The sequence below is a fragment of the Felis catus genome, chromosome D1 (assembly GCF_018350175.1).
Source record: "Felis catus isolate Fca126 chromosome D1, F.catus_Fca126_mat1.0, whole genome shotgun sequence".
Taxonomy (NCBI): domain Eukaryota; kingdom Metazoa; phylum Chordata; class Mammalia; order Carnivora; family Felidae; genus Felis; species Felis catus.
In genome coordinates, this window is record NC_058377.1 from 110,532,442 (window position 1) to 110,555,034 (window position 22,593).

The window sequence follows — 22,593 nt, forward strand, 5'->3', positions numbered from 1 at the left end:
GGAGAGGCGCAGGCAAGCCCAGGGTCTGACCCTCCGGCGTCGTGAGGGGTCCGTGTCCTTGCTGCCCTGATGCCCCAGCAAGTGTATCTTTAGGCTCAATGCCAGGCCCAGCCCTCCTGCTGACCCTGTGAGGCCACTCCCACCAGAGCCTAGAGGCGGAGGCTGCTTCTAAGACCTCAGCGGGGTGAGGGAGGGGCCTTCCTGGGACCACAGGGACCCAAGACCCCCTAGGCATGTCCTCAGCCACCAGCAGTCCTGAGACCTGTACCCTCCTCCACCTCCTCTAGGCAAAGCCTCCTGTCCTGGGCGCCTCCCATGACTTCCCTTCCCATCACGGCCCCTGGGGTGTCCACACCTCAGGATCCTACTGGGATGGAGTATGTTCTGCAGGAAGGGAGGGGCTGAGACCCACCCCGTGTCTGAGCGCGGGGAGAGTCCCCGAGACGACGCACAATATTCTGTCTGTGCAGAGCCCCCATTAGAGGGGTCCCCTATCTGGGTCCTTGCCCCTGCAGCCTGCCGGCCTACGGATCCCCTCCCTCCTGCGCACCCCAGACACCGGCTGCTCCCGGCCCCAGACCTGAGAGTCACCATCCATGCACACACCCTTCTGCCACCAGGGGCACCCGGCCTCTCCACGGCTGCCCGTCCAAGCTGACCCTTTGCGAAGGCACGCGTCACCGGATTCACCCTCACTGAGGGCTGGCGGGGCCTTCCCCCGCCCACCGAGTTTCTACAGCACCTCCTTTCTCTTTACCCCTCTCTCTGTCCCCACCTGAGCCCGCTTGGCCTCGCCCAGTGAAAGGTGACCATGATGCCTGCAGGAGGGCAACAGCTAGACAGAGAGCCCCAGGGCCTGGGAGGACAGTGAGCAGCCTAGAAGATCTGTGCCTGGCCGGGGGGGGGGGGGGGGGGGAGGGGATGGATGCCATCAGGAGAAGCTGGCGGGAGCAGGAGCCATGGGGCACTGGGGAGCCATAGAGGGTTCATGCGAAGGGAAGGCCACGGTCAGACAGGCATTTCGGGACCCTCAGGCTGGTTGTGCTGACAGCCAGACTGCAGTGGGCAGAGCCGGGGGAGAGAGATGGGGCGGGGGGCTGCGGTAGCTAGCTGTGGAGAAAAGTGACGTGTCTGAAGCCGGGGAGTGTGTGGGCAGGAAGGACCAGACCGGGAGAGGGGAGAAGCGGAAGGGGGGTGGGGGGAGGATTGGAGGCGACTCAAGGAAGCACAGGGGGGAGGCCTGGGGTGGAAGAGACTGCGGAATGGAGAAGCGAGATACAGCAGGAACAGACTTTGGGCTGACACCGGGAAGGTCGTTGCGGGGGCAGGATCGAATGAGCAGGAGGTGAGGACAGGAGGCGGAGAGTGTGGACGGTGGGTTGGAGAGGCTGGGTGGCTGAGGGGACTGACAGGAAAGGAGGGGAATGGTGGGATTTGGCCGTGCTTTGTTAGGAGGGCAGACTCTCCAGTTTACAGGCAGAGCCGGGAGATGGGGAGTGAGGAGGGGTCCTGGCGAGAGGCACGGGCCCGGGGAAGGAGAGCCGGTCACTGTAAGTTGGGGGGCGGGGGGGATTGGCCTGGGAGGAGGGCCACGGCAGAGCCAGGAGACCCGGGTTCGAATCTCAACCTGGCCATTTTCCCACTTAGGGCGGGTGCCAAGGCTGTTCTGAGCGGTGCTGTCTGTCTTGAGGGGTGGAGTTCATGCGGGACTTTCCACCCCGGTTTTGCCTGATGTCGAAGGCCCCAAACAAAACGGTAAGCGCCATCCTGCCTGGGGCTCCAAGCTTTGGGGGGCCGCCGCTGCACCCCCTCCAGCCTGCCCATCCCCCACAGCGGGCATGGTCCCTGCTGCTCACCCCACCTTGTCCCGGGCACTCGGACCCCGGAGTCCCTGCTCAAAGAGCACAGAGCACGGAGTCCAGGCTGTGCGGGTGCCTCCCTGGGGCAGAGGTCAAGTGACCTCACCTGACTCTTGTCACCATGCTCCAACGTAGAACTCTGAGGAATCCAGAAAGTTCCTGCCTTCCTGGTGCTAGGAAGGTGTGTTTGTCCAGCTAGGAGGATAGAACACTCTATATTCTATATAGTCTGTGGGCTAATTTTTAAATTTTTTTTTTTTTCAGAGAGAGAGGGAGACACAGATTCCGAAGCAGACTCCAGGCTCTGAGCTACCAGCACAGAGCCCCATGCAGGGCTCGAACCCACGAACCGTGAGATCATGCCCTGAGCCAAAGTTGGACGCTTAACAGACTGAGACACCCAGGCACCCTCTCCGTGGGCTAATTTATAACTTTTTTTCTTCAGTGACCACCCATAATTTTATTAGGTTGTAAATTTGCTAAGGTTTTGCCACATTTGCGAAGAATATAAATAATGAAGACATTTGTGGACAATAGGATGTTTCTCCATTGAATAGTTTGGAAGCGATCTCCTGGGAAAATTGTCCTACATACACACAGTTTGTCAGATCTAAAAAAAATACTCATAATTCTTAATATCACCAGAATTATTTTTCAAGCAGGATATGATCGGTTAGGATATCTCTTTTCCCTCCTTCTATTTAGGAAAATTCCTCTACTTAAAAAAAAAAAAAATGACATTCAGGGGCACCTGGGTGGCTCAGATGGTTAAGCGTCTGACCTCGGCTCAGGTCACGATCTTGCAGTCCGTGGGTTCGAGCCTTGTGTCGGGCTCTGTGCTGACAGCTCGGAGCCTGGAGCTGCTTCGGATTCTGTGTCTCCCTCTCTCTCTGCCCCTCCCCCACTCGCAGTCTGTCTGTCTCTCTCAAAAATAAATAAACATAAAAAAATGATATCGATGTGTTCAAGAGGGGTTTTTAACTTTTAGGTGGCGGGCACGGCGTGGGGCTTGCTTTGTGCGTTTGGCCCGGGTGCTTGGGGGGGGAGGGCCTCACAGAGGGGAGCTTGGTTTCACCAGCCCTAGGGCAGCTGACTCTTTTCTGTTTGCCCAGGACCTTCCCAGTTTGTGCCCTGAAAGTCCTACGTTCTGGGGACCCCTCAATGCCAGGCAAACCGGGATGCCTGGTCCCTAAGCAGCCCACTGCCTGCCATGAACGCACAAAGGAGGAGAGGGCTTAGTAGAAAGAGAGAGAGGCTCTGAGGTGGGCCCCTTTCATCCTGAGACAGGACAAGGGGGCTCCGAGGAACCAGGGGACATATGTCCCTGCAGCTGGGTCTAGGTGGGGGGACATCACAGGTGTCTTGTGTTTGCTCCATGCCTGATAAATGAAAGGCCAAGGCCATCCCTGTCGCTGCCTGGCCAGCCACAGAACTGGGCAAAGTCCTATGTCCAGGGGTCAGATGGCATCTGAAAAATAGCCAATGTGCCCACAATAGCCCGAGAGAGAAAGAACTAACGTTTGGAATCCCCAAACCTACAGGCCCCCAGTCTGGTCCCAGGGACACTCGTTCCCCCCCCCCGCCCCGGGCCGCCAGCCCTTTCCCTTCCCCCCCCCATGTCCTTCCCCCTGCCCCCACCCCTACTCCAGCCCTGAGGAGGAGAGCAGAGGTCAGCTGGAGGAGGGGAGAAGCAGGGACTTCGAATAAACTTCCGTTTTGATCGTGAAGCCAGGCCTGTCATGGCAGCTGCTCACCGACGCTGTTTTGGGGCCAGAAGTGACCCGAGAACCTCAGAGAGTGACCAGAGAGGTGTGGCAGCCTCCCGGGGTTCCAGCCAGGGGCCCTGCCCCAGGTGCCCACCGCGTGGACTGGTGGAGTCCTACGTGTTCAACGACGTGCGCATTGTGCGCCTGGCCCGGGTTGACCCCGGGTGCGCGTGAGCTGCTGTGCGTTTCCAAATATCTCCCCAAGGGCACGCGAGACGGGCCACCTGCGGAGCCCAGTGGACACGTCTCCAGCCCCAGGCCACTCGTATGCAGCAGCCACGCTTGGCCCTGGCCCTCCGCCCACTTCCTCCTCTGCCTTCAGGGAGCCCCTCGCTCCTGGTCCCCTCGCCTCTGAGCCTGGAGGCCCCAACGTGCGGCCTTGGACTTGCCTTGGACTTCTTTCGTCTTCCATTCTCCTCTGCGATCGTGGCCTCAATGCTGAAGAGTCCCACCTTTCTGCGCCCAGCCCAGCCCTCCTCCCTGATCCCCAGACGCTGCCCAGTCCGCTCCTCGGGACGCCACGCCCTGGGGTCTCTTGTCTTTCGCTCACCAACACTTACAGTCTCAACGAGTGCCAGCCCAGCCGCCCAGGCGCTCGGGCCGAACGCTTTGACGGCATCCTCGACTCCCGCTCTCGACCCTGGTCTTGCTCTCCGTGTCCTCTCTCCCCACAGAGAGATCCAGAACCCTATCGCCTCTCACTGTCTCCACAGCTGCCACCCTGGTCACCACCATCTTGAACTTGGAACCCTCCCGCGGCCCCTCCGCTGGCCGGCTTGGCTCCTCTCCTGCCCCCGAGGCTCCTTCCCGCGTGGGAACAGAGGTTCCGTAACATGGAACTGGAATGCTGTGTTCCCCCCCTGCTCCTGGCCCTCCAGTGGTCCCCCATGTCACTCGGACCAGATGGCCTCCAGGACCCTGCAGAGCTGGCCCACTCCTCTCCGACCTTGGTTCTCTGTGCTCGGCTCCTCTGGCCCCTCACTGCGCCTCTGGGCCTGTGCCCTGGCCTTCCCCACCGGCTGCAAGGCCCCCTCCCTCCCTTCTTCCAGGTGTCTGCACAGATGTTGCCTTCCTCGTGAGGCCTTCTGTGCCCCTTGACCCTCTTACCCTGCTTTATTTTTTCCAGAACAGGCATCGCCGTATGACTCCCCGGAGCACGGGAGGAAAATGTGTTTACAGAGGACCAGAGAGCAAACGTTTTACGCACACCACCTCTGTTGCAATCCCTCCACTCTGCCATTATGGTACGAAGACAGTTGCAAGATGATGCCCTGAACAAGCCCTCACCTCTCTGACCTCAGTTTCCCTCCCTGTAAAATGGGTTGGAGAAAATTAGGGTCTGTATTCATTGCCCGCGGCGGCTGTAACAAACCACAGACCGGATGTCTTAAAGCGGCAGAAATGTATTCTCTCGCAGCCTGGAGGCCAGAACTTTGACATCCAGGGGCCTGCGCTCCCTTCCAGGCCTCTGGGGGAGGACCCTTCCTGCCCCTCCCACCTTCTGGGGGCTCCAGGCTCTCCATGACTTGTAGCCACACCCCTCTCCTCTCTGCCTCCGCCTTCTTCTCTTTCTCCTCCTCTTCTGTCCGTCTCAAATCTCCCTCTGCCTCTCTGGTCTAAGGACAACTGTCACTCGATTCAGAATCCCCCTGGATAGTCCAGACTCTTATGATCCTTAACTTAACGCCCGCAAAGACCCTTTTTTCCAAGTACGTTAACATTCACAGGGCCACCATTCAACCTACTACAGGTGTCTTTAAGGTGCTTAAAAAGGCGAATGAAATCAGAATGTCAACCTCTTCTTTTTATTTTTTTATTTTTATTTTTTGAGACAGAGGTGGTGCAAGTGAGTCAAGGGCAGAGAGAGAGAGAGAGAGAGAGAGAGAGAGAGAGAGAGGGAAATGGGGCTCACCCAAAGCAGGTCTCGCGGTTTTTTACCCCGAGTGGGGCTCAAACTCACAAACCTGAGCTGAAGTCAGATGCTTAATGACTGAGCCACCCAGGAGCCCCCAAACGTCACCTTCTTAATCTGCAGTGACAAGGAAAGCAGGTGGACCAGACACTGGCATGGCCGAGTCGAAAACACGGTCCCCAAGGACCCAGGTTATGCGGCTGCTGAACCTTCAGGAGGGCTGGAACCCAGGGCTACAGAAAGTGAGGGCTGGTGACAGCTAGGGGAGGGAGGAGGGGAGGGGAGGAGTGACACGGAGCCAGTGCTGCGCACCCACCCTTGGGCCCTGTCTTGGGTCCGTGTTAATCACGATTCCCATTCGTGCAGGGCTTTAAAGTCTAAAGAGCATTTTTTTCTGAGTCTTTGCTCATTTGAGGTTCATATCGGCACCGAGTGATAAGAAGTCGACCAGATAACATCATTCCCATTTCATGAATGAGGAAACTGAGGCTCAGAGAGGTGAAGTCCGGCCTTCACGCTCTCGCACCCCAGATACCCCCATAGAAACCACGCCCACTACCGTCTAAGCCGTCCGCTGCCCACCCCTCACCCCCACGCAGCCGTGGCCGCCTTTCTTCACCGCCCTGTGCCTGTGCAGGAGAGGCCCGCGGGGCTCCGTGGACGTCCCCACGGCGCACCTCTACCCAGCAGCCCTTGGGAGGATGCGTGTGGCTCAGAGAGCCCGGGGAACGCTGGGAATCCGGCCCGAACCTCCGATCCCAGTGGCCAGGCCTCCCGGGCAGGAGGGCTCTCGTGCCCGGAATAACTCTCTCCAGAGTCAGCATGTTCCAGCCTGGGAGGGAAACCAAACAGGCACTTTCCCCCGAGTGTCACGGGGCTGAGATGTCATCCTCTGATGGGCCCTAAATGGACCCCAATTGAGCCCCTGTCCCCGGAAACGATTAGCCCCGACAGGTGCCGAGCCCCGTTACCTCATCTGGATGGAACTTGCATCTGAGGGGTGAGTTGAGAGCGAACGCTTCCAAGTGTGAGGCCTAAGAAAAGGTCGGCGGCGTGATGGGCCGTGACAGGCAGTCTTCTGGGGGAAGTAGGAGCTTAGCACGTTCTCCGGTTGCTTCTTAACATGAGTGAGGAGTCTAAAAATTACTGCCCTTGTGATGTCAGAATTCTGCAGAATCAAATAGTGATTAGTTCTCATTTGTTCTTTGCAAACGACTTTTCTCAAAGTCCTGATTGGAGTCAGGCAACCTGGGATCTTGCTCTGGTGCTTTAAGACCTGGGGCTCAGCCCTTCCCTTCTTGGCGGGGGTGGGGGGGGGTCTCTGGTGTCTCCTCCACCGCCAGCATCTCAAGAGTCAGCACAGGAGACCGCAGGGCACGCAGAACTGGCCTCTGCCGCCCCTTGACCTACGTGGCGTCCTCTGTATCGACTGAGTTCCTCCTGCGTGGAGAGTCAAGCTTTCCACCTCCCTCCCTGAGAATAAAGAATCTCTAGGTCTGCCGGTCTGCTGATTCTTGGTTCATTTTCCTTTCCTTACGAGCTGCTCTTGTAAGTGTCCCCTTAGCGAGCCCCTACAGTGGGCCACGCTGAGCCCTCCTCCCCAGAGCCTTTAGCAAGACCCATTCGCTTTTCCTAAAGCATGACCAATCCGGTTCCTTCTCGCCTTTCATGAGCCTCCCCGCCCAGCTCCCCGTCAGTCCAAGCCACGGTCTCTCCTGGCTGCTGCCATGATGCCCATCTGGTGGCCAGTCCCCCCCCCTCCCCACATCCCCTCGTCCCTCCTGATGGTCCTGTCCCTACTCAGCAGCCAGAGTGCTCCTTTTATGATCGTAGGTCAGATCTTTCCACTTCATTCTGTCATGCAACAAACATTTATTGAGCACCTACTGTGTGCCAGGCCCGAGGCTAGACTCAGAGGGGATGTATGGGGAACAAAGCAAATGAAAATCTCTGTTCTCTGGAGCTTCCGTTCTACTGGAGAGCAGAAAGGTGATAAACAGTATGTCGGGTGCTGGTCAGAGCAAAGGAGAAAGGTAAAGCGAAGATGTGGAACAGGAAGTGTTTGCCAGGGTGGTGGAGGGGGTGTGGTTTACAGTTTTCAAAGGGGGCCAGGGAAGGCCTGGCTGAGGAACTGAAGATGCGAGGGAACAAATCGTGCGGACAACTGGGGTCGCAGAGTTCCAGCGGACAGAAGAGCATGTGCAAAGGCCCTGAGGCAGGAGTGTGCCTGCTGTGCTGGAGGACAAGCCAGGAGGCCATTGTGCCTGGGGCAGAGCGAGGGAGAGGAGGGACAGCGCATTAGGAGGTTGGCGAGATAAAGGGAGGGATGCGGCCAGATCAGGCCCTTAGGTGCCATAAGGCCTTTGGCTTCTTTTCCGAGATGGGAGTCACAACAGGTTCTTGAGCAGAGGAGGGAATGTGGTCTGGCTTGTTTCAACAGGCTCACTCTGGCTGCTGTAGATGAGGCTGAAGGGGGTCACGGCAGGGAGTGGGAACCCCGGCAGGGTGTGAGAGGGGTTGGTAGTGGAGGGGGCTAGAAGAACGAGGGAGTCTGCACCTGGCCCCAGGAGAGGCAGCCAGGCCCTGACGTGCTGTGCGTGGGGCCTACAGGAGGAAACAGCGAGGGTGTTTGCTACCTAACTGCCCCCCCCCCCCAATGGCTTCGCATTGCTCTTGTGGTAAATTCTTGACTCCTTTTCCAGGGCTGGTATGCGCGGGGCCCCGGCTGGCTTCTCCTGAAGCCGCATCTGACCCTTTTCACCCCCACCCGCGGCTTCTGTGGCCTTGGCCTTTGTGATCCCTCCTACAAGTCCAGCACCCAGGCTGGCCCCTGCCCAGGCCTTCACTCCTGATGCTGTCTCCGCCTGAACGGCTCTCCCCACCACGTGCCTGTTCCCGGCTTGTACCCTCAATGTCCCTCCCTCCCTCCCTAAGTCACAACGGCCCCAAACATTGCAGCCCAACACCACCCGTGTTCCATGGCGTTTCCTCGTAATCTGTTAAAGGTGTTTCGGTCTTCTGTTTTAAATTTATCTGTCTCTTGTTTATGTTTGCCTCCCCCTCTAGAACACGAGCCTCAGGAGGACGGAGACCGTGGCCTTGACCGGTAGCTTTGTAAAGTTGTCACAAACACATGAAGAGTGCGCACACCCTTGACTATGTGGGTGTTCATGTGGGTTACAGCCGGCTCTCTCAGCACCTGCGAGGTGGGCACAGCTATACCCGTTTTCTAAAGGAGGAAAGACTACCTGGGGGGGTTACATTTTGATCTGCCCAAGGGCACACCTGGTTCCAGGAAGCAGCAGATCTGGAGTTGGGACTTGGGCCCAGCAGCCCCAGGGCCAGGGCTTTGCCCCCTCTCCGCCCCCCTGCCCTGCGCCCCTACGGCCCAGAGCTGAGCTGCAGGCTCAGGGAGCACAGAGCCGGGAGGATGGGGGTGGGGGCTCCCTTCCATGGTTGCTTTCTGAACCAAAGGAGAGGTCTGCGATCCCAGAGGGGCGGGAAGCGTATTTGGAAGAACAGTGTGTCTGCTGCTTCGTGTACCGTAACTAATGTAGAGGGGATGTATTTGGTGGAGTAAAAGAACCCGAAGCCCACCCCCACTCTCAGCCCCTGCGGCTCGAGCCTCTGTCGGTCCTCAGCCTCTGTCTCTGACTTGCGGATCTTCCTCCTCTTCCCTCCTCTGCCCTCCCCGGCAAGAACAGGTGTCTTGGGGCCGGACCCCGCCTGGGCGGCCTCGGTCTCGGGAGAGCGCACCGACCTGGCTCTGGGCTCCCGGCTGCCCCGCCGCGTGCCCTTCCCACGCCCCGCCCCCCTCCCGTGCCTCAGTTTCCCCATCGGTCAAGGCCGGGTCCCGGTGGCTCCACAGGTGACCCACCTGCTTCCGGAACTCGATCGGAGGCGGGGGTGGGGGTGGGGGTGGGGGGGTGGGGGGGGTGGCCCGGAGCCCCCCCCCTCCCCCGCGCGCTGTCGAGCCCGCGCCGACCCCGCGCCCCCGGGGAGCCCCACAGGAGGCGGGGGCGCGGGGAGGGCCGCGGGCCGGCTCCGGGGGGCGCCCGCGGGAGGGCGCGGCGGCGCGGGGGGCGGAGACGCGGCGCGGCTTCCGCTCCCGCGCCTCCTCCCTCCTCCCCCGCCGTCCTGGTCCGCGGCGCCCGAGGGGGGGAGGCGGCAGGCGCCGGGAGCCGCGCGAGGAGCCGCCGCCGCCGCCGCCGCCGCGCCATGGAGCCCGAGTGAGCGCGCGCGGGCCCGCCCGGCCCCGGACAACATGGAGGCGGCGCCGCCGCGGCTGCTGCTGCTCGCGCTCTGCTGCAGCCTGGCCCCCGCCGCGGGTAGGTGGGCGCGGGCCGCGGGGACAATGGCCCGGCGGCCAAGTGCGCGGCGCGCCGAGGCGACTTTGCAAGTTGGGGGCGAGTTGGGGCGCGCGCCGCGGGTGCCCGCCGCCCGGGGGTGGGGGGGAGCCGCGCGCGGGCCCTTTGTCTCGCCCGCCCGGGCCCCTCCCGGGAAGGCCGGGCCCCGTCCCGCCGGGGCGATCCCCGCCCCCCCCACCCCCACCCCGGGGCCGGCGAGCGGGGCGCGCGGGCGGCGCCGACCCCGCCAGGTGCGGCGCGGGCGGGTCCTCACCTGCCCGCGGCCCCGGGGCGCGCTCGGCGGTGCGGCCGCGTGTAGCCGGCCCGGGCGAGGCCGCCCTGGGACCGTGCGGACCCCGGGCCGCGGGGCCGGCGCACGGCGGGGACTGTCGGCCGGGAGGCAGGCCTCGCCGCCCTGCGTCGCGGACTCCTCGGCGAGCCCGTTTCCGATGGCCGCGCGGCTGGCCCGCCGGCCCCGAGAACTGATCGAAGTTGCACAGAAAGTTCTCAGACCCGGCGCCGGGCGGCCTGGCCTGTCGCGCCGCCCCGTTTCGTCGGCGAGGCTGTCGGTGTCCGAGCGGACCGACACCTGCCGGGTGCCCGGCGGACCCGTGGGGCCGTTGCCCGCCCCCCTCCCTCCTCCCCGCGGTGGCACCCGGCCGGTGTCCACACCGGGGGGTGGCCTCGTGGGGCCGCCGCGCGGGGTGACGTGGTCGCGGAGCGCGGCGCGGTCGGGAAGCGCGCGGGTGCCTCGCTTGTGCACACCCTGGGGGGCAGATCGAGGGCCCGGGGACCTTTCTCTGCAACTTTCGGTGTGTCCCGCGGGGTGGAGTTGAGGTCAGGAGGGCTCAGGAAACTTAAGCGTTGTGAAACGCTACACATGTTCTTTTAATTTGGAGATTGCCATGTGGTTTTGGAGCAAATCTCTCGCTACCTAAATCGTTCTCTTCGGACGTGAGTGTTTTGTTTTTCTGGAGTGTGGCTGGCCGCCTTGGACGGGGCCACGGACTCCTGGGCTCCCCGGGCTGCTGTGTTGCTGCCGGTAGCAGTTTTTTGGGGGGTGGGGTGGGAGCGGGTGGCTCAGGTCCCTTTGTCTGGGCCTCTTTAAGGCAAACAGCTGTCTCCCTGAATATTTCCAGTGTGGACATTGCAGGGAGGTGTCCCGGCCAGGCTCTGTGGTCACATTTCCCAGGGCTGCAGCCCCTTCCGTGAGGTTTGGGGGGGGGGGGCGTAGGGGGGACAGTTTCCTCCCGTCCGTTTGCCTCCCAGCCGAAGCCTAGAGAATGTCGGCGGTTTCACCCCAAATGTATCTCCCTCCGGAGCGGGTTTACATTTCTCAGCCATGTCTGATACTAGCAAAACAAGGTGACGACAGAGCAATGACAGACAGTATCTGGGCAGCTCAGACCGACGCTGTTTTTCTTTCCGGAAATGCCTGGATCACGGAGGCAAAAGGTTTTGTTTTTTTTTTTTTTTGGTGGGGGGGGGGGAGATGTTTGTTTTAAAGGTGGGGTTTCTCAGCCAGCCATAGTGCTTTTCACTTCGGTGCAGTTTGGGATTTCCTGTCCCTTTTGGGGTGACGTTGCTGGAGTCGGATGCCTGCCGTTTTGTGGTTCAAGCCCCCAAGGGGAAGGAATCACGTCTGTGGAGTTCAGTCGCGTAGGAGGCAAAGGTAGAGTGGATCATTTTAACATCAGGAGGCATGTCAGCGTGAGGGTTTTAGATCCCCGGCTAATGTGGCAATCCGATCCTAAAATGGAAGGAGGAGGAAGCACCCTTTCTGCACCACTGTCTTGACTGTCCCCGATTTCTGCGTTAGGTTTCTGCGTTGGTCCGGAGTGGAGCCAGTAAGCTGGCACCTAATTATTTTTCCTGATTGCTTCCTGTTGCAATTTGAAGCTGTGAGCCCACGGAAATGCCTTTGTTTCAGTGGCCCCGGTGCTGGGAATGGCTTTCCCCGGCTCAGCTCCACAGGCCCAGACCGCTCCCCTCTGGCCCCACAGCACTTGCTGTAGGACCACCTGTCCAGGACCCCCTCTCCACCTCCCCCCACCGCCCAACCGCCTGTGGGTGGTTCCTGCAGATGCCTACTGCCCGGCCCACTGGAAGGGCCCAGCAGGTGGGTGCTGAGTTAACGAAATGCTGGGCGGAGGCCGGGGCCTCCCGAGAGAGGAGCCCCCGCCCTCCCCCACTGCCGCTGCTCTTCAAAAGCAGGGCCCACGTGCTTTTCACTCTCCCCTTCAAACCCAAGAATTTACCCAGTCCACCGGTATGATCCCACATTTGCTGTGGAGATCCTGTCGCATTTGGAACCCATTTAATTTCAGCTGCGCTGTTTCACCGCTCAGGCATTTAGCAGAATTTGCACGCTGCTGGGGGTGGGGGTGCAGTCAGGTGAGGACTCAGCAAGGCCTCCTGCCCCGAAGCGAAGCGTGGGGGCTTTGGGGTCAGACCAGCCTGCGTTTACGTGCTCGGGAGCTGTTTGGCTTTGGACGACTTCCTTGGCTTCTCTGCGTCCAGGGTCTTTGTCTGGTTCTCCCCACCCCCCACCCCAGGCGGTTGGGACCGTCCCCAGCCTCCCCGGCCTCGGTGTGAGACCGGTGGCAGCTGAACTGCATTGCCTCTTGTGTGATAGAGTCCTTGATCTTTCTGGCCGGGACGTCCAAAAGCCGTATTTCCACGGTCTGGGTTTTTCTCCTGCAAGCGACCTTGGGTATCTAGTCCGCTGTCCTGACTCGTTTATTGCCGCAGCGCTCACTTATGGTCTCTTGAGGTGATTGACCGTGTGGACGGAGCCTGAGTACTCAGGGTCTGTCGTCAGCCGTGGTGGTTGCCATGTGGGGGAACTTGCGCCGCTGAGCCCACCTTCGTGTCCCTCAGTGTTCTCTCCTGTAAAATGGGATAATAATACTTCTGACCGCTAATTCAGTGAGTTAACACCCGCCTGGCACCTGGTCAGCTCTTAGGACTCTTTGGCCCCTGGTGCCGAGTAAAGCGCGGGGCTGGAATGGCAGATGAGCGTGCCTTTGCCGTCAGAATGTTCTGCCTACGGGGGCAGACAGGCACCCAGAAGCTGGTTGTGCAGCTATGGGAGAGGGGGGCCCAGGGGGGCTCTTCCTCGCTGTCCCTGAGTCCAGGTGGTGTCCTCCCCCGAAAGAGGCCAGATCACGACGCAGAGATTGGACGTGATCCAGAAGGCAGTGGGAGCTTCTGGAAGAATTTAGTCCGGGGGATAGGAAATGCGGGCTGGAGCCAGATCTGTCCTAGGTGAAAGGTGACGAATTGATTTTTTTTTTTTTTAATTGAGGTGAAAATCCTGTAATGTCAAATTAACCTTTTTAAAGCATACAGTCCACTGCCCGTAAGTACACGACTACCCTGGGCAACCACCGCGGCAGTCTGGTTACAAACGTGTCCACCTCCCCAAAATAAAACCCCACACCCGTTAAACGGTAAGTTCCCATCCCCCACCTGCCCCCAGCCTGCTGTCTGTCCCAATGGAGTTGCGTGTTCTGAATGTTTCATATACATCGTGTCATACGACACGGAGGCCTCTTGCGTCTGGCTGCTTCTGTGACCGCGTGTCACGTTTTCTGGGTGCTTCCGTGCGGTAGCCTGTGTCAGCATTTCGTTGCTTTTCAGCGGGGGGGGCGGGTGGGGGAGCAGCGGTCACCGTGTAGATCGCATCGTGCTCATCCGCTCACCCGTACAGCTCGGTTCAGAGACGTCAGAGCTGGTGGCCGAGGCCCGGGCCAAGCCAAGGGCCGGCGGCGGCCTCCGGGAGGGGCGATGCCGACAGGTGGGCTTAGCGCTGTGTTCAATATTGCCAAAGCCCTGAGAGACGCTGGACATTTGTGGCCTGTGCGGCTTCTCGGACAGTCACTTGACACACTCTCGGATCGCGGAGGCTCTGGTGGCGGTGAGGGGCCACATCGGGGACCTGCTGGCACATTTGCTTAGAAAGCAGTGGTGTGAGACAGGCGCCCTGGGGGCTGTCCCGGGGACAGCGTGGGTCCCAGTGTGACCTGTTGAGACAGCGTCGGGGTCCCTCCTGCTACTGGGCCAGGCTGGTCTCTGCTTTCTCTTCAGCTGTGGGAGTGGTTGGCTAGCTCTTGGCCTTGGCCTCCGTTTCCTCACCCGCAAAGGTGAGCTGTGGCGTCTGGCTTGTGGGGTTCAGTGAGCCAGTGTCCATGGGGAGCAGCCAGGAGGCTCTTCTCCCAAGACAGGCCTCACTGGGAAGGACATAAAGTCCCGCCCTAGGTTCCCAGGTTTCCTTTCAAAGTGCTGGAGGGCATGGTCAGAGTCAAGGTGAGACCGCCTTGTGGGGGGAGGGAGGGTTGGGAGGGCGGCCAGGAGTGGTGAGACCTGTTGGGGGTCTGGGTGTGGCACGGGCTTGTCCCCGAGGGGTGCCTGGTCGCCCCGAAGCTGGCTGCTGACCCTTCCCTGGCAAGTAAGGGTGTCGCGCTCCCCCGAGCCATGCGGGGCCCTTGTGCATATATGTCCTGCTCATCCCTGAGCAGCCCCGTCATCTGTTAACTGGGGACGGTTAACCCTCCACGACCCCCCTCCCCGCCCTGCCGCCCGCCGGCCAGGGGAGCGCTCACCTCACACTCTTGGGGTGGCGGCAGCCGTGTGGCCCTGGAACCTCAGGTCCGGATGGAGTCCGTGCCCAGAGTCACATGTCCACTGTCCTGTGTCCTTCTTGCTCGAGGTCTCGCTTCCTCTGGGAGGTTTTCATGGTGAGGTCACGTCTGAGCCCTTGTGCAGGGGTGGGGGGATACTGTACCTTCTGGGTATTTTCTTACCCGCTTCTTGGTTGGTATTTAGTGTACGTTTCTTGAGCGCTTTCAGTTTGCCTTGATGTCATTTTCTAGTGTTTAAGGGGAAGCAAAGGTTCGCTCAGGGGGGAGAGTGGTTTTCAGCCTCTTGGGGGTCTCAGGGGCGCCTGGTTAAGGCTCCTCTCCCTGGCGGGAGCCTGTGAGAATGGCACACACACACTGGGCCCTTCCCTGTGGGGCCCTGGGTACACTTCCGTTCCATGAACCTCAGTTTCCTTTTTTTGTAAAAAGAAACCAGCTGGCCCTAAACTCTGGAGGCATTTTCCCGCATGAAGTTTTCCAGTTTTCTCCCTTCGGGGGTCTTTGGGGAGCGGGGTGGTCTCCTGCAGGGAGGGCCTTGTGTGCCACACTCTCTGGGCCTGCTGCTCCCTGCTCCTGTTCCACTGGGCTGTGTGGCTTCCCTGAGGGTCCTCAGGGGTCCCCCTCCCCCTCCTGGGATCCTGCACTGTCAGGTCTAGAGTATGGTCTCCCCAGCTCTGCCCTCCTGGCCTGTTTTTCCCCCACTTTTATTTTTATTTATTTTTAATTTTTAATTTTTAACATTTATTTACTTTTGAGAGACAGAGAGAGACGGAGCATGAGCAGGGGAGGGGCAGAGAGAGAGGAGGAAACACAGAATCTGAAGCAGGCTCCAGGCTCTGAGCAAGCTGTCAGCACAGAGCCCGATGGGGGCTCGAACCCACAAACTGTGAGATCGTGACCTGAGCCGAAGTTGGCCGCTTAACCGACTGAGCCACCCAGGCGCCCCTCCCCACTTTTAAATGTATGATTCTGGGGCGCCTGGGTGGCTCGGTCGGTTGAGCTTCCGACTTCGGCTCAGGTCATGATCTCACTGTTCGTGAGTTCGAGCCCCGCGTCGGGCTCTGTGCTGACAGCTCGGAGCCTGGAGCCTGCTTGGGATTCTGCGTCTCCCTCTCTCTCTGCCCCTCCCTTGCTCTCTCTCTCTCTCTCTCTCTCTCTCTCTCTCTCAAAAAAACACAAACATTAAATGTATGATTCAGTGACATTAATTGCATTCACAAGGGTGTGCAACCATCACCACTATTTCCAGAATTTTCTGTTACCTGAAACAGAAACCGTGCCCGTGAAGGGGGTCACACCCCGTCGTCTGCTGTCTACGGCCCCTGGTAGCCTCTCTTCCGCTTTCCCGTGGCTGTGGGCCGGCCCGTGGTCCCTACCTCGTCTTTGTGGAATCATCCCATGGTTGTCCTTTTGCGTCTGGCTTATTTCACTCAGTGTGGTGTTTTCGGGCTCATCCAAGTTGCAGCGGGTGACAGAACGCCGTTCCCCTGTATGGCTGAGGAATGTTTCCCTGTTCGGAGAGGGCACGTCGGCTTTGCTCGTCTGTTCCCCTGCTGGCTGGGGACACCGGGCTGTCGACGCCTCTCTTGTGAACGATGCTGCTGAGGACGCGGCTGTGCACGCCTCCGTCTGGGTCCCTGCCTCCACTTTGGGGCGAACGGCCGGACGTGGGGTTGCTGGACCACGTGTCAGTCCAGGTTTGAGTTTTTTTGAGGCTCCATCGAACTGTCTCCTTCAGCGTGCCGCCTTTTACAAGCCTAGCAGCGGGCGATTTCTCCGCATCCCCGTCACCTCTTGTTTGGTTTTGTTTTCAGTTTTGCTTCCGGTCATCCCGGTCCCGCGTTGTGGTTTTGATTTGCGTCTTCCCGATGGCCGATCGAGCATCTCCATACGTATTTGTTACCCGTTTTCTTTCACGAATACGTACAAGTATTTGCTTATTTTTAAAGTTTTAAATTTTTTTTTCAACGTTTATTTATTTTTGGGACAGAGAGAGACAGAGCATGAACGGGGGAGGGGCCGAGAGAGAGGGAGACACAGAATCGGAAACAGGTTCCAGGCTCCGAGCCATCAGCCCAGAGCCGACGCGGGGCTCGAACTCACGGACCGCGAGATCGTGACCTGGCTGAAGTCGGACGCTTAACCGACTGCGCCACCCAGGCGCCCCCAGTATTTGCTTATTTTTTATTGGTGCAAACAAGATGATGTTATTAAAGCAAGGGGATAGGACCCATGGACAGGGAGAGCTGCCGATGTCTACGGATATTTAAATGCGAGACACACACGAATACGTAGGAACGGCTGAACTATGTACCGCGGTTCCTGTTGCTTGTTTACTGCCTATGACCAGACCTTTAACACGTGTTGTAGCAAGTGGATTATGTTATTTTGAACACAGACTCCTATTTGACACGTAAGCCCAATCACCGTCTGCCTGTGGCTGTAGCCTTTTTTACTTGCTAACATGTCTTCAGCATTTCCTGTATCTTTACTTTCAGATTTTTAAAAAAAATTTTTTTTAACATTTATTTATTTTTGAGAGACAGACAGAGCACGAGTGGGGGAGGAGCAGAGAGAGAGAGGGAGACACAGAATTCGAAGCAGGCTCCGGGCTCCGAGCCGTCAGCACAGAGCCTGATGCGGGGCTTGAAGTCGCGAACCGTGAGATCGTGACCTGAGCCGAAGTTGGACCCTTAACTGACTGAGCCCCATTTACTTTCAGATCTTTTTAAAAGCTACGTAGTATTTCATAGTGTGGATATAAAGTAAATAAATAAACTTAATAAAATTTCTCTGTTGAGTTGTTCATCTTTCTCACTGATTTGCAAGAGCTATGTATTTGGCATGGAGAGTAACTCTGTGTTATATTTGTTCCAGAGTCTTCTTCTGATCTGTAGCCTTTCACCCATATTTCTGGTGGTTTGTTATTGTAAAGGCATTCAAAAGTTTCACGTAATCAAAACTCTGGGTCTATTCCCTTAAGCTTTCTGGGTTTTGTGCTTTGTTTCTCTACCCCCAGATTATAAACACCTCTTCCTTGATTTTTTTCCAGGGCTGTTATTGTTTGGTGTTTTGGTGTTATTGTTTGGTGTTATGTTTGGTATTCAGACATTGGTTTATCCAATTTTGGGGAGGTATAACGTGTGAGGTAGGGATCTAGACGGTCCCTGGTGTGCCCCTACACCCCTATAAATGGATAGGGAGTTGTCCCAACACCTTGACAGAAAGGCCCATCATATTCTCATTCATGTAAAATACCACTCACACTTTCATGTGCAGTGTCCACGGATGGCATGGCTCCTGATTCTGGTACCTTGTGTCCTGCTCCGTTGACCCGTTGGTGTCTTTCTGTGCCAGTGTGTTCTTTTTTTTTTTTAATTAAGTTTATTTATTTACTTTGGGGGGGGGAGGGGCAGAGAGAGAGAGAAAGCAAGAGAGAGAAAGAATCCCAAGCAGGCTCCACACCGTCAGCACGGAGCCCGACATGGGTCTCGACACGGGGCTCGAACCCATGAACTGTGAGATCACCACCTGAACCAAAGTCGGCCGTTTAACCGACTGAGCCACCCAGGCGCCCCTCCGGGGTGCTGTTTTAACCTCTGTACGTAGCATCGTAGTGTATTTCAGGACTGATGATGCAATCCCCCCCTTCATCGTTGTCTTCGGAAAATTGTGTTGACTGTTCCTGTACATTTACTCTTTTGTGATACGCTTCAGAGTCAGCCTATCAGGTTCCATCCTTTGAGCCCTTGATCCGGCGACGGTAAACGGTGACGTCGGACGGGTGTCCCAGGGCTGGGCTCGAGCAGTGGTCTTCGACAAGCAAGCTGGTCCTTGGCTGTGGAAGTAAATTCACAAGGAGCCAGCCTTCAGGTTTTTGCTTCCTGTTTGCACGTGGGGTGCTTCCGAGGTGACGTTTGTGCTGGACGGCCTGCAACGCTCCTGCTTCTGGGCTCCCTCGCGCCAGCAGCCTGCTCGGGAGACAAGCTCTAATGCAACTAATTCCAGTGTTAGCCCGGAGGCGAATCTAATTACCGCGTAAATTACTGCTCCCCTCCCCTGGTTCCCTCCAGAACAAAATGTGAGTAACTTTAATTTCTTACCTGGGCTGCACCCCTTTATTAGCCCAGATGGGGAGGCGGTACCTGCCTAGCCAAACTCTTAGGAAATTGCTCAATAGGGTATTAAAAGCCGCCCGAGCGCGTGGCCCCGGCCGGAACATGTCAGCCGGTGCCTGGGTGCCTTCCAGACTGTCCACGGGCAGCCGGGTGCCACCTTGGAGTCTGCCCTGCGAGGTGCAGGCCTCCTCCGTGACCCGAGCGACGTCCCACCGCAAAGTGGCTTCCAGCAAGATGTGCTCTCGAGTTGCTGTTGCGGGGGCAGGCCGTTTCTCTGGACTTTCCCCCCGAGCAGACTCTGTGCGGAAAGGGGACTGGAGCGGGCGCTGTCTCGGACCCCCAGGAGTCCTCCTCGCCGAGGCTGGAGCGTGCGGCTCCCTCTGATGCCCCTTCTTCCTCTGCGATGCAGGCCCCGGTCTCTGGGTGCTCCTTTCCTCTCCACCCGCCCCTCCCCGGCCTCACCTGCAGGCCCCCCACAGGGGCGGGAGACTACACCAGCTTCTAACGGGTGTCCGGGAGCCTCCCCCTGCCCGTTTACCGTTCACTCCGGCCAGATGACGTCTTCCACGAAAACACCACCAGTTTCCCAACATCTGAAGTTGGAACTTTCTGGCCTGCTATTCCATGCTGCCCCCAGGCTGGCTTTAGCCCCCTCCTGTGCTCCCCCGGGGGAGTTGAGTGCTTCTCCAGACAGATCTGTCTCCTCGGAGTCCGGAACCTTCCGTGGCCAGCCAGCCCGAGGGGGCTTGGGGACACAGGCTGTCTTCACGTTTGTCCCTCCACCTGCTGTCTGGTGTGGAGTGGATGCTTACATGCTCAGGAGCTGTCTCGGGGTCCCCAAGGCCTCGTCTGTCCAGGGAGCAAATCTTACCCGTCCTTACTTCCTCTGGCCCCAGATCTGCAACATGGTAGGCTCCCACCGCATCGCGGTATCCAGCGCTGCTGTGTTTCCTAGGGTATAGAACACCTGTCCTCCACAACAGAAGGCTTCTGAGGCCAAGCGTGGGACCCACTCCCCCAATAGAAACCCGTATTCCTGAGGTACGTACTCTGCGAAGGCCAGTGCTTCCTGAACATACTTAACCGTAGAGTCCTGTGTCCATGAAATACCTACCCTCCCCAGGGGCGGTTTGTGCGGGCTCTCGCGGTCTCACCTGTGTTTGCTCAGCGTTCTTTCCCGAGGCCAAAGCAGGATCGGCTCACAAGAGCTGAGATGCTGGATCCCTAGGCCTGCCAGGGAGCAGGCCCAGCCCAGGGGACTTAAATGTGCCCTCCTGGCCCAAGAGGTGTGCGGGGCCGGTCAGCTGTGTCCGCAGCACTGCCTGTCCCTGCAGAGCAGGTGGCCACCTGGCGTGTGTCTGTGAACAGAGCAGCCCCAAAGCATGTCTCCCTTTCCCCGGCCCCCCACCCCCCGACCTGCCGGGCTGGGTACAGAGCGCCGTGTCCCTAGGGAGGTCTCTGCCCATGTGGCCCCCACTGAGGCTCTACTCGTTCTCATTTAATCCCTACCTTCTTTCTGGGGGCTTCTGTGCCGCCAGCCCTGGAGCGCGCGGGCAGGAAGGCCCAAGACCAAAGAACAGAACAGAGCAAATTTCATCCATTTGGCTTCCATTTCTAGTTTTTAAACCATTTTCGCTTTTTTTGGAAAGATTGTGTCCTTTGAGGAGAGCACCTTTGTGGAATAATAACCTTTTCTGCTTAACTGAGTGCGGCCACGCAGGTGGCCCGGCACGGCTGGCTGGAGCCCTGCAAAGTCCGCCAGAGGCAGAGGCTCGGGGTTCCCTCTGCCCCTCCCAGGGACGTCTTCACTCAGCTTTTCTGCACCGAGAGCACCTCTCAGAAAGACCTGCTCAGAACAGGTCTCCAGCCGGGCTCCCGCATCCCCGTGTGGCCCGGTTCTTGAGACCTCTCTGCACAGCAAGGCCTGCCTGGGGCCCCACCCGCCGGAATGGAATGTGGCCAGAGGTGGGAACCCCACCACGCAGGCTGAGCTGAGCCATCCTGTTAGGGTACTGCCTGGCCGGGGACTGGTGAGAGAGGGATGGCTGGCGCCTGGGAACTGGAGAAGTTCAGGGTTTTCCTGAGCCTCACTAGCTTGTGTCAGCCGAACAGGACGAAGAGGCAGGCGGGAATGCAGAGTTTAGGAACGCGTTCGGATCCGTGTTCAGAGAGATCCTCCCTGTCAGAAGTGTCAGGGGACACATTTGCTTAATTGTCCCCCTTCCTCTCTCTCTGGGTGTGGGGAAGACAGCTGGGCCTCGTTTCTTCTTGTCCGCCTCTATCTAGTACCAAAGGCCAGCTGGGTCACCGGCGAGTACCGGGGCAGGTCACCCCACTGTCGCACTTGTGGCATGGTGTGTGTGTTTGTGTGTTTCCATCCAGCACCTCACCCCCCCCCCCCAGGCTCCCAGCAGAGTCTGTCTTGGGTCCCCCTCCCCGGGCTGAGGGCCTGCTGCACCCAGCCTCCTTCCCTGCTGATCCCCCAGGTTCGCTGTGAACAGCTGAGGGGGTTACCAGAGGAATCCCAGCAGGGAGCCCCCCCAGGGCCCTGGGGGCCCGGAAGCCCCCCCCCCCCCCAGCAGCCGAGGCCGCCTCCACCTGTTCTAGCCCCGCCCACATTCCTGGCTCAGCTCTCAGCTCTGCGGCCTTGGGCAAGTGAGTTAACTCCTCTGGGCCTCAGTTTCCTCACCTGTCGGGGTAATCGTCGCCTGAGGACGTAACGTGGCTGCAAAGTGCTTAGCAAGGGGCTGGCTCCTGGTGAGTGCTCAATAATTATTATCTATTAGGGCTGTCATTACAATCATAATTGTTATTCTCCGGGGAGAGGGCCCTCAGGGGATTCTGGAGTCAGGTTCAATTCCAGCTAAGCGGTGGCTTGGCTGAAACCATCTTAGCTCAGACTCATTAGAACGTGGAAACTGTTTTGGAATAATGGCCATATTGAGCCCGATCACTCTGAATTTGCCGCGTCGCCTAGGTAAAGCCTGGCAGGCCTGCGCTCCGGAAGCCGTGGGGCTGGGGAACAGGTGCACAGGGCTGTGTGGGGCGGGATGCTTCTGGACCTTTGCTCTGTCAGAGGTGTGGCCAGGGGGCATTTTTGCTCTGTTCCTTCATCTGGAGCGCCCCCCCCCCACATTGATTTCTACGTGTGGCCAGCACACCCCCTGCCTCTCCCTCCCCAGAGGAAGTTATTAAGGACCCTATTTCTTCTCTCCCTGTGCCTGTCTTCCGATAGCCTGCTCACTGGCAGGCTCTGAGGACCGGGGCTGGGGCGACCTCTCCAGTGCGGTGGGCACCTGGCCAGCCAGTACTCATCTCCGGTCCTCTGTATCTGTCGGTCTTCCCACCCCATCAGCTTCTCGCCGAAGGCAGAGGAGGGAGCCCGGGCACCGAGCCTTCCCCCTCAGGTGAGGTGCCTGTTCCCTCTGCCTTCCCCGCCCTGGGCTGCGGATGGTCAGTGCCTTTGTCCTGGCCTGCTGACGGGGCCCTGTGCCCAGTAGGCGCTCTGTGATTGGTGAAGAGAGGCTGCCCTCCAGCCCGTGTGTCAGGCCGGGTCTCTCACTGCCACCTTCCTCTCTGGCAGAGGGGAGCAGACCCCGCAGCCCTGAGCTTCTGGCCCTCCCTCCGCACCTGCCCTCTGGCCAAGAGCCGAGGTGGGACCTGCCCATCCCTTCCTGGGCCTGAGCCGGCTTTCCTGACTTCCTGTTGCCTCTAGCCCGAGAGTAATTTAAGCCTTTAGCAGGTGCTTCTGTGTGCCTGGCCCAGAACTAGGCCCCTGGAACAGGATGAACGCAGGCAGGCAGCGGCTCTGTCCTCGCGGCTGGCCCAGGCCAGACCCGGGGCGGGGTTAGAACTGCCCCTCAGTCAGTAGTGACTGTGCTGGAGGTGAGGTGTGCAGGGGGGCCCCTCTCCACCCCGTGCCTGTTACCCGGGCCTGGCTCCTGTGCTATAC

The 22,593-nt window shown here is 59.0% G+C and overlaps 1 protein-coding gene and 2 long non-coding RNA genes across 3 annotated transcripts in view; 2 read left to right on the plus strand and 1 right to left on the minus strand.

The window, feature by feature from the left end:
* The first annotated feature begins 949 nt into the window (after nt 1-949).
* LOC109492226 lies at nt 950-5,411 on the plus strand. Its single transcript, XR_002146060.2, has 3 exons — nt 950-1,345; nt 1,648-1,755; nt 4,752-5,411. It is a non-coding gene; the product is annotated as an uncharacterized LOC109492226 (long non-coding RNA).
* Nucleotides 5,412-5,661: 250 nt separating this feature from the next.
* On the minus strand, nt 5,662-9,453 carry LOC111556733. The gene is made up of 3 exons (XR_002736451.2): nt 9,415-9,453; nt 6,509-6,705; nt 5,662-5,796 (listed from the first exon to the last, which is right to left on the minus strand). It is a non-coding gene; the product is annotated as an uncharacterized LOC111556733 (long non-coding RNA).
* A 134-nt stretch (nt 9,454-9,587) lies between these two features.
* LRP5 (LDL receptor related protein 5) overlaps nt 9,588-22,593 on the plus strand; it is a 105,563-nt gene continuing 92,557 nt past the window's right edge. The window contains exon 1 of the mRNA XM_023240160.2: nt 9,588-9,865. Coding sequence (XP_023095928.1) covers nt 9,802-9,865 — 64 coding nt within the window. The 5' untranslated portion in view covers nt 9,588-9,801. The remainder of the gene's footprint in view (nt 9,866-22,593) is intronic.